This window comes from Takifugu flavidus, chromosome 14 (assembly GCF_003711565.1).
Source record: "Takifugu flavidus isolate HTHZ2018 chromosome 14, ASM371156v2, whole genome shotgun sequence".
In the NCBI taxonomy this organism is placed as follows: Eukaryota; Metazoa; Chordata; class Actinopteri; order Tetraodontiformes; family Tetraodontidae; genus Takifugu; species Takifugu flavidus.
The window spans coordinates 11,896,861-11,912,574 of record NC_079533.1 but is presented as its reverse complement, the minus strand read 5'-3'; the positions used below and the strand labels follow the sequence as shown (position 1 = coordinate 11,912,574).

At 46.7% G+C, this 15,714-nt stretch overlaps 2 protein-coding genes across 2 annotated transcripts; both read right to left on the bottom strand.

Moving 5' to 3' along the window:
- Positions 1-221: 221 nt before the first annotated feature.
- On the bottom strand, positions 222-3,428 carry c14h5orf15 (chromosome 14 C5orf15 homolog). Its single transcript, XM_057053910.1, has 3 exons — positions 3,261-3,428; positions 1,509-2,263; positions 222-1,404 (listed from the first exon to the last, which is right to left on the bottom strand). Exons 1-3 carry the CDS (start codon positions 3,424-3,426, stop codon positions 1,270-1,272), a joined length of 1,056 nt encoding a protein of 351 aa, XP_056909890.1. The 5' UTR covers positions 3,427-3,428; the 3' UTR covers positions 222-1,269.
- Positions 3,429-3,550: 122 nt separating this feature from the next.
- On the bottom strand, positions 3,551-8,458 carry vdac1 (voltage-dependent anion channel 1). Its single transcript, XM_057053912.1, has 9 exons — positions 8,324-8,458; positions 6,797-6,866; positions 6,177-6,226; positions 5,810-5,962; positions 5,644-5,696; positions 5,347-5,574; positions 4,721-4,871; positions 4,564-4,621; positions 3,551-4,466 (listed from the first exon to the last, which is right to left on the bottom strand). Exons 2-9 carry the CDS (start codon positions 6,861-6,863, stop codon positions 4,375-4,377), a joined length of 852 nt encoding a protein of 283 aa, XP_056909892.1. The 5' UTR covers positions 6,864-6,866; positions 8,324-8,458; the 3' UTR covers positions 3,551-4,374.
- Positions 8,459-15,714: the final 7,256 nt, after the last annotated feature.

Here is a 15,714-nt window from a genome sequence, read left to right as displayed (position 1 = left end):
AGGTGATATTATAAAATCAACTCTTTGCTCCATGTAACGTTGGAAATAAGCAGCCATTGCGCGTCGCACCTGGGAGTCACGTGGTAGCAGGCGTCCATTGGGGGCGTCATTACTGGGCGCGCACCGCCCCCTTGTGGCCAACCTGTGAACATCCCGTCAGTGACCACGACAGAGGCCACTTTTCTGTCTCCTGATCGGTGACTAAAAAAGCCAGGAACTACTTTTGTACACAACTTGTGCTTTATTGGCAAAAACAGGATTGTACAGCTTCTACTGCTGATGGCAAAAACAACATTGATCCGCGGGCAGCTCAACGCCTTCGCTGCTACGACACCAGAAACAGTGCAAGTGGCGTCTTCTGTTCAGAGTGCACTTGAAATACGCACAAGTATCACCAACAGGCGGAGGAGAGCGCGGCGATTGTGGCAGTGGAACAGAAGGCATGAGACAGAAACGGGTCAGGATTCCTGACTGGGAGGGGAAACGGACCAGGCGTCCATGTGTGGATGTCATCAAAAGAAAGGTTAGAAACTGGTCTAAAGACTTCATCGAAGTCACTTTTTTTTTTTCCCAAACAAAAAAGAGAATTTATAATTCGTGCCACAAATTCTGCACAGCAAAATCAGAGGACAGCGAGAAAAAGGGATAAATATGGATGAAATTGGACCGGAACCATCAGATTTTGTTTCTATCGCGGCGCATTCAGCCCTGACCTACGAATAGTGTTTCTCATTGAAATGGCTTGAGTGAAACTCCCAGATGTGACACGCATCCGACATGAAGTGCAGAATAACCAGCCCGTGTTTAAGATTTACGTACGTTCAGTGAAGGCATCGGGCGTGTTTAGCGTCTCGTTTAACATCTTTAAGAATAAAATCGATATGCTCATTCTACATTGCTGTATTATCACTTATAAAGCAATAAAGTGCCAGTAATCAGGCATCAAATCACAGTCTGGGTTACATGGACCTGTAACTTCTATCACTATCAAGAGCAAATTTATGATTTCAGTCTGAGCCTCCAACAGGATGCAGACAGAAGACCCCGAACAGTGAGGAACAAATATACCGAAGCCCTAGTTATTAAGACAGAACATCTAAATAATACAGTAAATCAGAATAACATAAGCCCAGAGTAAAGATTAATTCTACGCCCCAAAAACTCCTGATTTCCAGTTAGTCCGTAAAGCAACAACGTCTGTGAGCGACTGTCGGGGCAGGAAGGTCGACAGCTTCTCTGAGGGTCTCCACACCCGTTCTCCAGCAGGAATCAGAAGATATAGTCTCTGGTCATCTTCAGGGACGGCATGGCCTCGTTGACGTTCTGGTCCAGGCGGTGGTACTCCACCGTGTTCCGGGAACACAGACCATCTTTCCAGCGCCGGCTCTGGGCCAGGAGGAAGATCTAAAGGGAAGCAGAAGAATGAGTGAAATCGAAGAGATGAACGCAACCGTGGCGACAGAGACAAATGGCCCCGAGTGCACCCTCTGAGCTGCGTCAGGACACACCTTCCTCTTGTTGTGGTAGGTGATGTAAACGATGGCCACCAGGAAAGCCAGGATGACCAGATGAAAGAAGAAGTGGGAGTCCTCGTCCTCTGAGCTGTAGCTGTTCTTGTAGCGATTGAAGTCCAGCCCGTCGGGCTCCGGCAGCCTGTTCTTGCTCTGGTCTTTGCTCTCTGCGTTGGACATGTATGTGGCGTCTGTATCAAACCCGTCGTCGTAGTCGTTCTCGTCCTCTCCGTAGTCCACGTTAATTCGGGACTCCTGGTCGTTGTCGGAGGTGGTCAGCAGGTCCGGGTCGGTGTACTGTACGGTGGATGGGATCAGCGCGTTGGCTGGTTCGGAGGCCAAATCTGACGTTTCCTTCTCCTCCGGTGGGGGGGTATCTGGTTCTTCTGGGTCTGGGGGAGGTTCGGAGGGGGTCTTCGGAGAGGAGGCTGCACTGGTTCCAGACACAGCGGGTTGGTTTTTTGTCACGTCCGGTTCCTCGTCATCATCGGAGCCTTTCGGCTCTTTCGCTTCCACCGTTGTTGCTGTCTTATCCGCATTAATGATTTCATTCTGAAGCGTTTCATTTTCTGCTTCTTTTATTGTGGGGGACACCACTGCCTCGACTTCCTTGGCAGTTGTCGCGGCAGCATCGTCAGGCTTCTTGACCTCCGGCGCAGTTGTGACCCGCTCAGGTGTGGAATCTGCTGAAGGTTTGGCTTCCCCACTCTTGGGGGTATCATTCTGAGACGAGACGCTCTGCACAGTTTGGCCTGTCAAAGTGAAAAAGAAAGCACCAAGGTTATAAGATAAGGTTCAATAAAACGTTGATAAGCAAGAAAACCATTAACCCACCTCCTTCTGTGCACCTGTTTATACCTGACAGCTCAAATTCAGTATTTTCTTGGATTCAATAGCACTAAATGCTTTCAAAATGGCCTCGTGTTCGCGTTCAAGTTTAGATTCCCTAAGAAAAATACCTTCTGTCCAGGCTAAACAGAAAACCACGGATTCTCTGCCATCTTTTTAGGACTCTTTTCCCGGCGCTGTTGTTGCTCCTGTACGGGCAGCCTGCTGCACCAACAGGGCCCGACATTATTCCACCTGAGGGCCGATGGCAAGAGCTGCTGGGGCTGGACGGGAGCAGAAGAAAGGGCCCATTCATGGGTGCAGGCCGGGGCAAGCATCAAGAACAGGCTCACAAGAGACCTTTGTGACACCAGCCGTTAATAAACGACGGTTGAACACACCCTGAAGGTGACTCAGGTTACAAAGACACAGTAAAAGGGCACAATTTCGACAGGCAAGGCTTGGAAAACCCCTCCTGTATATCTGGAGACCACCATAAACCACCCCTGGCCCGCAGGCCAGCACCAGGACACCCAGTTTTAACCCAGTTGAGCCATAAGAGACGGTTCATTGCTACTAAACACATTTTTAAGTGACTGTTTATATTCCTTAGTTTGTGTTGTTGGTTGTTCTAAGTCCGGAAACTTCATCTGAGCAGGGAATCGCGCGGATTTACAACTTATGACGAGTTTGTTCAAACCAAAGAGGCGGATCAAGCGAAACTCTAATGTCCCCGTATCAGTCGGTGAACACACAAGGTTATTTTGGTCTGTCTGGGACACCGAACGACCCGCGTCGTCAGGCGTTCTTCCCTTGACGCCGATTGCTAGGCTAACGTTAGCAACAGAGCTAGGACTCGCTAGCCAGCGGGCCGGCTAACGCACCGCGCCCGACGCGTTAAGAATGTTAAGAGTGACATACCTCCGCTTTGGGCGTTCGCGGGAGCCGACAGGCAGCGGCCCACTAACAGCTGGAGGAAAAGAACCGCAGAAAGAGCGCAAATACTTCGGCTGCTTCGTCCCATTTTCCCACACGTCGCCATGTTGTTGCGTACCTGGGAGGGGCGTGGCTTCGCGTGCGGCGTCATGCGTCACGAGCGTCCCTCGGTCACGCTCCAGATAATTATGAAAACAGTTTCTGTAGCAAAACGTCGCATAGAATATTAGGTGTTGCTTTATGACGTCGTGAGCCGGAAGAAGCCAGAGGAGACGCTGGTTCAAGGTGTTGTTTATTTAAATTTTCACAATAACAATACTCTCAGGGACACTAAGCATCACTCCCGTAACGATTGGTGGAAGACTACCCTTTCCTGTCCTCTGCACATCTTCAATCCCTTTTTCTCAGTTCTGCCACTGGCTCTCCTCCCGCGCACCAAAGAGGTCTCCAACGCCATCGTTTGCTCCCAAGAACCGACACGCCGCTGCTTTTCGTAAGACTTCACGGGTGGATTTAAGAACGCACAACATTAGCTTTGCTAAATGTAACAAAAGACACAATTCGCACAGACACAGACAAGTGAGACGTGAAACACGGAATGTACACGCTGGGTCGGGGTGTCTTTGGGCTACCGTCAGCCGGCACCTTCCCGCTGTATATTATCCCGACAGATTCTAAAGATCTCTGTTGCAGGAGTATGAAAATAAAACCGCTACTTCTTTACAGTTTGATTTGAGTGGAGTGCTGAAGCTGGTGCGACCCGACGGCACCCTGTAGTGGTGAGACTACTCATCCGGCCCCTCGGGGAGTTCATATCCGCCATCTTTAAAATAGAGACAAATTAAAGCATCGTGTACGATTGTTCCCAACATGAATGCACCAAAAGCAACCGTTCCCTTGCAGGCTCCATAATTTAAGATAAATCCATAGACTCCAAAATATGTTCCCATAGTTAAAAGTGGTTGCTCATTATACCTTCCAAAGGGAACAGAGGTGCGAGAGCTAGACTAAGTATTAAATATTTGGCTGGGGAATGTGAGTGTGTGTGTGTGGGGGGGGGTCAGGGCGGGGGGGGACTGGGAGGGTGTGTTCCTTCTCTCTATGCCTGGAACTCCAGGCCGAGGCCGATCTTGTGGCCGCCGGCGTTGATGTTCTTGCCGTCGAGGAGAGCGGACAGAGTCAGCTTGATTCCTGCAGGAAGGCACATGTCAGGATCGGGACAGCCGTCACGTCTTCAACGAGGACCTCTCGTTATTGTCGATCTTTAACGTGCACGCGAAGGACTCACCTGGCTTGAGAGTCTGAGTGTAGCCCAGGCCCACCAGGCTGGAGTTGTTCACCTTGGCCTGAACGAAGATGATCCACAGATTCATTAATCGTCCATTTTTAGTGAGGACGGCTCAAATTACCGCCGTTTTAATTGCTTCCGCACGCGTTAAACTTACGGAGAAGGACGCATCGGGATCAATCTGGTACTTGGCGGCGATGCCAAAGCGGGTGTTGCTGTTTCCAGCGGTCCACGCCAGGTTGACAGCCGTCTCCAGCTGCTCGTTGACCTTCTGGTAGATGGAACCGCCGAACTCGGTACCGTCGTTTCTGAGGGAAAAACAGGACATTTCCACTGTGAAGGTGGCAGAAACATGAACCGGAGCTTGTGGCTGAGCTGGGTTCACCAAGGGTAGGTCCTGACTGACCGTCCCCCCCGACCCCTGCCTCCCCTCTCCAGCTGTAGGCTCCCCGCTAACCCTGACCACAGCTCCCCTCTGCTAGCGTCTGACTCCATCTGGATCTCACAGCTGCTTGGCCGTGTCTGCCAACCACTCCAACCTCGCCTACGTTAGGCTAAATCCAATCACCTGCATGTAAAAATAACAGCCAGGCACCTGTGCGCCTGGCTGCCTGTCAAAGGCCAGCGAGTTATTCAGCCGGCCAAGGTCGCGCTAACGATTTAAAGGCTTCCGTCTGTGCCTGGCCGGGAAGACACTCGACTTTCACTCCGTCCTAGACTTTTCCATCACGTTTTAGGTGGCAGCATCTCCAGAACGAGCTCAGCCTCCGTCTGTGTACGTACACGTTCGTGTGGAGCTGGAACTCGTCCGTCTTGTACCCCACGGCGAAGTTGCTCTGAGTGACCCTGTTCCTGCCGGCCTCGAAGGTCATCTGGTACCCGGCCAGCCAGCCCTCGTAGCCCACCACGGCGGCTCCGTGGATGGCCGTGCCGTTGATGTCGTAGTTGACGTCGCAGCCCAGGTTGAGGTGGTCGCACTTGTAGGCCGTCTTGATCTTGCCGCTCTTCTTGCTGGGGGGCGGTTGATAGTCAGTAAAGGTCTGATGGTGGACCAGCGAATCCATCTAAATCTGTTCTTACCCAGTGTTTGGAGAGAAGGAGGAATCGAAGGTCAGCTTCAGCCCCTTGGTCAACTGAACACGAGGGGAAAAAAAGGAGAAACCATTACAACCACTTTGTCAAACTACACTTCCAGGCTGCAGAAGAATCCCGGAGAAATCCAAAGAAATGAAATCCGCCCCCCTACCTGGTCTTCCAGGGTGATCTCGGTCCCCAGGGTGTTGTCGGTGTTCCACTTTTCCGTGAAGGTGAGTCCATGCTCCGCCCACTTGTACTTAGTCTCCAGGGATCCGGACACCTTACTGGTCTCGGTGTTGGCAGAGCCCGTGCTGGTGAACTCCTGCGGGTGACAGAGGCGGGTGAGAGACGGCCCATTCAGGTAACCACGGTAACACGTTAAAGAGCAGCTAAAGCAGGAATGCGTCCCCGGGCAGCAGCAGATGTCCTGGCAGGGCTTTAGGGGATCAGAACCCACCTCCTAAAGATCAGCCGGGCGTCTCTTAAGACATGACGGCTGTAGTCCCACATGACAGTGACGCCTGTCAACAACTCACCAGGCCGTTCTCAGACTTTGTCTTCAAGTCCAGCTTGATCAGCCCAAAACCTAAAAAAACAGAATCATTATTACAACGAAAACGTGACAGATAAATGTGCAATTTAGGCCCTTTCTGATCCAAAGCAAACTTCCCGTTCACGTGCAGTGAGGGGCAGAATTAACTAGAATTAGTTAGTTACTAGAATCAGAATGAACTCAGACAGTTGAGGCTAAATCGTAGCATCTCTGCGGCGCATCAGGACTTCAGCTGACGTCTGAATGAACCAGGCATCAGCTGGCAGCGCTTGTATGTCCACAAACATGACATTCAGTCTAATGACAAGCTCAGCAGTGTCCAGCTCTGGAGCGCAGACTTTTATTGGGTTTTAGAGGGAACACTGTGTCCTTTGTAGGTTTGCACGGGCTTTGGGAGCACGCGATGCATTAAATCCTGCAAAATATGATCAGGATCGCTCCGTTTCCCAACACAACAAAGGCAACAATAGAGGGAGCCCCCCTAACGCAATAAAACCTATAGAAACACCCGATTTGAAGGCTTTAAGGTGGAGTTCACGCTGCTGTTTCTCTGTTATGCAGCGCCAGTCACATTCCTGATATATCCCGCTGTTTATTGCTTACCGTATCCTTTGTTAAAGACATCCTTGGCTGACTTTCCAAGGTCAATATAGGTGGGAGGTACAGCCATGATCTGCATATAGAAACAGGGATGATCATGGTACAAAATACAAGAAATCTAAATCCGTCTTACATTATAGGGTTTGGTTTTTTTCCCCCACAGATAAAACACTCAGTAAAAGAGGCAGAATAGTGATCTAATAATATGCAACAGATGGACGCCGCGGAGTTAGAACTCTAACAGGATACGTGCATTTCTTTATCTTTTATTTGCCTGTTGGGAAAGTCAGATTTCATCATCCGAATGAAGAAAATGTGCCACTTTTCAACATCCCGGCAGTTGTCAAACAGTTTGCAGGAGATAGAGAAGGAATTTAAACAGTTGGACAGGGAATAATGGCATCGGGGCTTTACATTCCCAAACGCCTGCGGCGCCGTTGCAAAACACTAACACTGTAAGTTAAAGGAACAAAGGAAGTTTTATCACATTAAACATAAAGTGAGTTAAAGGGGAGCCTCATTTAACATGACCAACATCTCTGCTGCAGTGGAATCCTGTGCACAAGGTCCGGGAGGGTCCCAGCGTCCACGCTTGGGTCCTGTCAACCATGAGCAATGCACCCCGGGGCTGTCCTCTAATCCCAGCACTGGTGGGAGCATTGTGGCCGTAGCGCAGCACATGGGCAGGAAGTGGACTAATGTCCCCCATCTGCAGGACCTGTCCACCCACTCACAAATAGCACATCTGGGCGTTCATGTGCACGTCAACACCTTCACTGAATGGACAGATCATGGCTGTTACCAAGAATGAAAGGTCAAATGACAAAGGGCATAGGAGTGGAACAGCCTAGGAGCTCTGGTCAATGAGATGTCCAGTGTTGGGGCGATTTTGTTGTTAATTTCGCTGAAAATGTGCAGCGATTCCAAAGCATGAATCGAATATTACACTTGATACCGCATCTGGAGTTCAACTCAATCGTTCTGCACCCACCTGGTTACATCCCAGGTTCATTTGACAGCTTAAGGCAAAACATTTAATAAGACTTTGAAAATAAATTCCCTGCTGCAGGCCGCTAAAAGCAAACGGTTTGGTTTAGGAGGGCAGTGAAGGCAGCATCTCCCTGTCCTCACCGGCTAGCACATTAGCATTAGCACCTTATCAAGGTGGTCCCGGACAAGTGCCTCCTGCGAGGAACTTCGCTATCAGGGCATACTGACAGCTGACAAAAGCTCAAATTACCAACAAGGAAAGGCTGCATCATAGCCAAATTAATGTATCCGCGGCTTCGAGTAGAATGACCGAAGACCGGTCCCCGCAGTGTCGACCGCACCGTCAGAGTTTAGCTGTTAAGCTAACAGCAGCTGTCTTAGATCAGAAGGCCTAACATCTCTGACTCCGGATAAAAATGCATTCTTTACACGGACACCACGAGCATCCTTGGGCCGGAGTCCACCGAGTTATAGCAGCAGCAGAATCGCGGGACAAGAACTTTATCCGGGTTGTAATACAGCCACAAATCCGTAACGTACCTCTGCGCTCCGGTCCTGACCGAGAAGGGGCTCGTCTACTGCACAAAGGGAGGAGAGATGACGGAGGTGGTGCGACGTCACGTAGGCACGAGCGGCCGTGCGGAAGCCGCGGGAAGCACGTGTCAGCTCCAAAGAGGCACAACTCAGCCGAGACAAGATAGTTCAACCAAATGTCAGATTTACGTCGTAAAACGAACGAAACGTTGGACCGGGCGCGAAAAACACGACCGACATAGATGCTGTGAAGTGTAATAAGCTTGTTTGTAGTTGTTATAAGTATTTATGTATTTGTAATGTTGTTATTGTGAGGAATATTTTGATGGATACTAAAATAATAATTACTGCGTATTTGTGAAAGATGAAAATCACAGAACAATGTTTTATTATTTAGACTAAAGTAATAATTGTACATAGTAATTATGTGTATATTATGGGTTTTGTATAATGACACGTTTAATACGGTTAATATGCCTTATTCTTTGAACGAATTGGTTTTATTAAAATGCCATGTCAGAAGTGACATATTTTCTGTGTTATAAATGCCGTCCGAAATTAATGAGCTAGTATTAATTACATATTAATGTACATGTGAACCCTTCCTGTCATTATGAGAAGATTATCCACCATATTTCAATTGAACTAAATTAATCTTGAAGGTGAAATAAAATATTCTATATTCATTTCATTCCATGGATCTTTGAGTTCTAATTCTGTCAGCATTATTTCAAAAACATAACCATAATAATGTGATTTAAAAAAAAAAAAAAAAAGTCCTTCACTTATTGAACTTTTGTTTCTTCGTGTGTAATTTCACTAAAGAAAAATAAGTTATACAAGCTTTATTCGCGGGTTTAATGTGATAGTGAGATTTGTGTTTGCAGAGCAGTTTTTTTACGATTATTATCATGTTTTGTGTGCAGGATTTCACAGAAACAGCAGTGTGGTCGAGTTAAGGGCTCAGTGCCAAAACCTAAAGACTCTTCCTTCCTTCAGTGTCGTTTTTATTGTCTTTTCTTTGTATTTGGAGCAGGTTCAGCTATTTCCTGTCACTACACTAGCATATGCGGTTAATGTAAGGCAAAAAAAAAAAAGTAAAGATAAAGTTTAAAACAAAATTAAAAAGTTTATTTTTAATGTCTCTCATTCAGCCAGCAGGTGTCGCTGTTGATATCAGTCTTTGGAAAACGGGCGAAACTTCCAGAGAAAATCATTAATTTCACATTATGAGTTTCACTAAAATTGATTAGAAAATACTTTGAAAAAATCGAAAAGCGCTTGCGCAAGTTTAAATCTTGTTCATGCATTTTTTTTTAAATTTTATTAAATGGTATTTTTATTTGTGAGCCAAATTTATTGTTTTATGTAGTACGTTTTTTAATTAAACTAAAGGCATAAAATAAAGGATTTTGATAGTAGAATAAAGTTGCTTGTTCATCTTTTAAAATTGTTAAATTTAATACAGTAAAATGATTCATTACAGGTAAAACCATTTCTATGTTTTTTTTCACATATCCAGATGTGTGTAGTTTCCTTTCTTACTCATTTTTTTGCAGCATTTCAGAGCTTCGGGCAAAACAAATAAAGATATGAAATAGCATTTGCTCACATCTTTGTGGAATGGGATTAACATTTCAGTTTATTAGATTAATTAAGAGAGAAAACCAGAGCCAGGAATAATCATTTCACCTGCTGGGAGGACTTGATAATGGAAGTTTACTTTCTAAAACTGAATATTAAATATGGATGAGTAACTGTTGGGGTGAGACCAGTTTAATGCTTAAAAGCTGTAGCAGGGTGGGATGTCTGCTCTTCAAATGATCAAAATCTTTCTTGCCTTGTGTATAAGGCAAAATCATTAAAACATGTTTAATGAATACAATTAAAATTAAAGATGGCAGCGTTGGGGAACATTAACAATTCAATTAAATCATTTAACAGCTTGATTCCAAACAAAATCATATTAAACTTAATTGTTTAGGAGGTTTGAATCTTTATTGTTCTTGGATCACAAGTGACATTTAATCCCACCCGTGTTTGTCCCTCGCTCGTCCTCTTCCCATGACGGACACTGTACGTGATCCCTACTGTAGCTCCGCCCCATCAAAGCATCAAAGGTTTAGAGCTTCAAAGACAGGTAAATGCTGGCATTCAAGCAACAGCGCAAGTCGCATCACCGAGACAACAGAAAAACGTGTTCCGAGCTGGCCGAGCATCGCCGAAGCCCTTAAAATAAAACACAAACAGATGTAATAATCTCGAACATACGAGGGAAATAAAGCAGTTTATCATGTTTCTGTTCTTAGCTGGTTCAAACAGGGTCCAGACTGCTCCATTTCCAATCAGACTGGAACCACCCACCAGAGGGGAAACCTTCGCAGATGATTCCACCTCGCCGTCCTTTCATTGTTTTTAACAAACAAACTCATTTCACAGGAAAAACTGCAACACAATCTCTAACGTCCGGCCTGCTGATTGCAAGGATCCGTCAGTCTGTCTGTCTATTACAGAAGAGCAACTTGTTCCTGCACGGTGCTCTCCAACAGCACCACAGGAGGAGAAATGTCTCATTTAGAATTTAAAAAAAGAACATTTGCTTGTCTGAAAATGTATAAACAAGCCTTTATCTGTGACTTTGGCCTATTTGAGCTTGTTTATCCCTGTTGTAGTTGCTCTGTGATCTCCTAAATCACAGTGGGACCGTCATCATCTTCATCATCTACATCACCCCCCCCCCCCCCCCCCCCCCCCAACGTCCCTTTAATAGCGCCATGCTGACGCTGACGCTGACGCTCTCGCTCTCGCGTGCTCGCTCCCCTTCATGTGGGTCAGGTGACTGGAACAACGACAGCTCTGTCCTTCCTGTCTGAACTTTGACTGCGAGGTCGTGAGTGTGAGAAAACGTCGCCTGGCAGCTGTGGTCAGGGCGCCTGTGTTCCACGCCGTACCTGCAGCAGATGCAGCGATGGTTATCTCTGGCTCTTGGGGTCCAAGGAAGCTCGACTCGTAGCTCGAGTCGGTTAACAGCCGCGTTCTTGGCATCTGCCTGGCAGAGATGAGCTGATAGTCACTGTTGCTCAGGCAGCCACCTGCAGCTTCTTCTTCCTCTTCTGTGGAAACAATGGTGAAACCTCCGCCTCTGTAGCTGCTCTGTGATTAGCCTTTGTGTTGCATCACGGAAATCAACACAAAGGCTAATCTGTTAATGCTAAATCAGAATCAATCAGAATCAGAGTACTTTATTGATCCCTTTAGGGGGTGTCCATTACGGAAATTAGCATCTCCCCAAAGAAACGTACAGCACTGTACAAAATTACCCACCACCATTACACACCATAAAAACCAATTAAAGATAATAAAAATAGAATAAAATAAGAAATAAAATAGAATAAATTAAATTAAACATTAAACATCTCCGTTATAAAAAGAAACTTGCGCCGTTTTTCTATTTCTTCGTGTAACAGATGTCGGCAATTGTGCGCGGCGTTCGCCTTTCCACCGACCCCAGAACCTTTGACCCTGGCACGAGTTGAACCGGGAACCTTCCGGAGTCAGATGCGCTAACGTTTGGGGCCTTGATCCTGAACTCAGTATTGACGGTTTTTTTTAATTAAATCCATAAAATGAAACAAACACCGGCTTAAACGTGTTACTGCGTTAGTGAACCCGCCCCTCTGACCCCTCTGACCCACAGCGCCACTTTGGTTAAACCCAAACAGAACCAGGCATTCAAACAACTGAAAACCAGTCCAAGTAAACTCAGTCATTGGGGGGGGGGGTATTCTGCACCACATCTGCTGCTGATGATCACAATGTGAAACCGCATAAGTTTGGCACACAGAGGAGCGCCACGGCCCTCCCAGCGCTTCACAACTACCAAACTGCCACGTGGAGCCTCCTCCGACTCACAGCGTCGGTGCGTGTGCGCTGAATACCAGGGCCCCGTAATCAACCCGTTCTCCACATTCTCTCCCCTCAGGTGCCTCGCCGACTTCAAAGGAGGCAAAGGATGGTGTGGTATCTTAGCACGGCATTCTATACTGTAAGAAAAAAAATGCCCCGGGATACGCGCGGGGAGCCGCCGCACTAATCGATTTTGATGACTAGCATGTTCGCTAGCTGGCAGGTAGGGCTCTGGTTCTTTATGAGGTTCTGCCTGCGCCTGATTTACAACAGACACAGGATCAGATGTGATCGGGTGCCTGTGGAAACTTTCTTCCACTTTGTATTAAAAAAAAGTGTCACGTATTTGGGGATTAATGAAGAAATCCTCATATCATCAAGCAAAATTTAACACAGTAGATGCGGCACAGACCGAATCAAAGGAAAACGTTCTGAATTTATCCCCAGAATATCAAACTAAAGTGACGTTCGTGAGCAAAGCACAAGAAAGTTTAGGGGTTCTTAATCAGCCGTGTGACTGGCGCTTAAATGGTTCTTTACATTCTTATTTATTTGTTTTTCTGATTTTTTGGGTGTGTGAGTGGGCTTCACTTTGTGGTCCCCAGCTGGTAAGAAGACATCTTCCACTGGGGCGGTTGATGGGTTCACAGATTGTTCCGTGGTTGTGCAACTCCCTCTCGATGGATGTGCCCAGCGAGTCACAGAGCAGCTTCTGTAGATGTGAGGAACCCCAAGAGACGCCTGAAGACATCAGACGCTCTTCTTCTGCTGTCGGTTGAAGCTAAATGCCAGGCCCACCTCAGCGCTAACGTACAGCCAGCCACACACAAGCACAAACGAGGTACATGAGGTCAGGCTCTTTGATCTGAGCGCTGCTAGAACATTGAGCTAGGTCTGAAAACGCATTATTGCCAGTGTAACTGATGCCTGGCTATAGGGCATTTTAGCATGTTTTTCTGTGTTTATCTTCTGTATTTTGGTGTCAGGTTTTAGTTGTGTGCACTGCTGTCCTGTTAGCACAGTCAGAGGTTTCTGGGCTTGTTTCCCTGTGTTTGTCCCAGTGCCTGTCGGGTTCTCCAGGTTCCTCCTAGTTCAAAAACACGAACATTAGCTTGAGTGGTGACTCTAAACCGCCCTTTGGTGTGAGTGAAGATGGATGGATGGATGGATGGATGGATGGATGGATGGATGGATGATATCCATATCTCAAACACCATCTCTGAACCAATGAAATCAACGACAGCTAACAGTTAGCATTATTCCAGCTCACACATTTTCTCCCTTAGCATAGAAGGTGGGGCTAAATGCTAAAGGCTAAAATGCTCACTGTGTGTTACAACAGGGTTTTTACATTTCTGTAGAGTAAACAATCTGTTGGTGGGCATCCGTCTGAAAATTGAGTCTCTCAAAATTACTACGTGCGCTTTAGAGTCTAAACAATGGATGGAGGCACACACCATCGTTGTTTAGGAAAGTTGTGTTTTTCTCAGCCATGTTAAAATAAAATTGTGCCTTGATGTGATTTACAAAAGTGCAGTCAGGGACATCGGGAAATATGGGAAATGTGAAAAATTCCCTCCATGGAAACTACCACATTTGTTGAAACGAGACATCTCTGGTCTCATTTGTATTGGCTAAGTTATTATATACTTATCCGATTTATACAAATACTGTGTGTCATATCCAACACATTAGCATGAGCATGATGCTAATTCTTATTGACTGTAATGAGCAAAAATAACGAGAACTTCTTTTTGAATCATCTCTTTAAATAAAAAAAATCATATTTCCTCATCAAAAGTGAAAAACCCTTCCTTATAGAGCCTTGTGGAACATATGCATTTTATTATGACTTGTATTTACAGACAGCAACTCTAACAAAAACAGGTAAATCCCTCTTGTCAGTTGCTCTTCTCACACAACTATATTTGTCTGTCCGTAAAATTTTGTTTTAAAAAAAAAATTCGTCAAACCTTCAACAGCTCCACATCACGTTCGGATTAGCGCCGCTCCAATCCAGAGCATCCATAATGCCGCTGTGTGTGTTTATAACAAGCATATGGTGCGAATGCGGCGTCTGTTGCATTTGCCCCTGTAATTTCCCCCAGTCGGGAAACCAGAACAAACTGGAATGTGTGGCACATTCGATCACTGTAAGTCATCATGGCCGCGACCTCGAGCGTGCTCTTTGACAGGGAGGAGGGTGTTTGTTCCATGAGTGATGGATGATATACGGTGTGAACTGTTCCGTTAGCATTTATTTCTCACACTGGCGTAAATCTGTTTCACAGCCGCGGCCTACGGGATCCCTCAGGGTCAGTCCTGGCCCGCGTCCTTTGTCGTTAACGCAGCGACACAAAGTAGAGTGCTTGCTCGCTCAGGTTAAGCATGAGCGCGCTAGCCGCTCTGGCTGCTTCAGCGTAGCAACATGATCATCATGCTGAATTGCAGTACATGGGGGGGGGGGGGTCACCATGCACTGTTAGCATGTTAGCGTTGCAAGTGTCTGTACCAAAAATATACCACGTTAGCATTTTAAAGACGTCAAGAACAAAGGTTTCACATGCTGCTATGATAAAGAAAAAAGGCGAATGAAAAGGGGACAAACAACTTTGGCTCATCAAAACACAACTCATCTTAAAAATTAATAAAATCTGTTCGTGGACAATCCGCCAGCCAGACACGAGATTTACCGTCTCCAGTCGGATCGTGGCAGGAAGCGCGACGAGAAACTCCAGAATCGGATCCGATCAAATCATTACCCAATGATCGGCAAATCATCCAATTATATCTCCAATCAAGTAAGAAGTGGAAGACGCAGGAAGCGTGAACCAGCAAAGCCCCAGTTGGACTCCCAGTCTGTGTTCCCAGTTAAAAAACCATCAAAGCTTGTGGTTTGGAGACTAAAAAGTCAGTTCAAATGCAGCCACTTCCCGCAGCCTTTCAAGCGCTGCCAAGCATTTATTTGTTTTGGATTAATGTAATTAGCCCGCCCCTGTCCCAGCACCCCGCCGAACGGAGCCTTTTTGCAAACCTACAGTTCGTTAGCTAGCGCCACGAGCTAACGCCACGAGCTCGCTCTCTTCTGCGTCCTGCGGCTCAGGCGGGAGATCTTGGAAACCTTCCATCTTCGCTCGCTGCTTCTCCACCTTGATCCTCATGTCACACCTTCACCGGCAGCTCCAGCCTCCGACATTGACCCCCCCACCCCCACGCTAAGCTTTAGCGCTACGGTGCTTTTTTACTGGGCCTCCAGCGCTGACTCATTAAGGGTATTCAACCAATAACAGCGTCCCGGAGCCACGACTTCCGTGACCTCCTGCATTTATTCTTTTCTTCTTTTTTTGGAGTAAAACTTCGGTGTGAGTGTGTAATACAGCCACGCTCCAGTTGCACAGTCAGATGTTCCCTTCATTCAAGAGCAATGGAGGAAAGATCTGAGGAGCCCGGCCGATCAAACCCAGATGGGAGCGAAGGATGAATAATGTGCT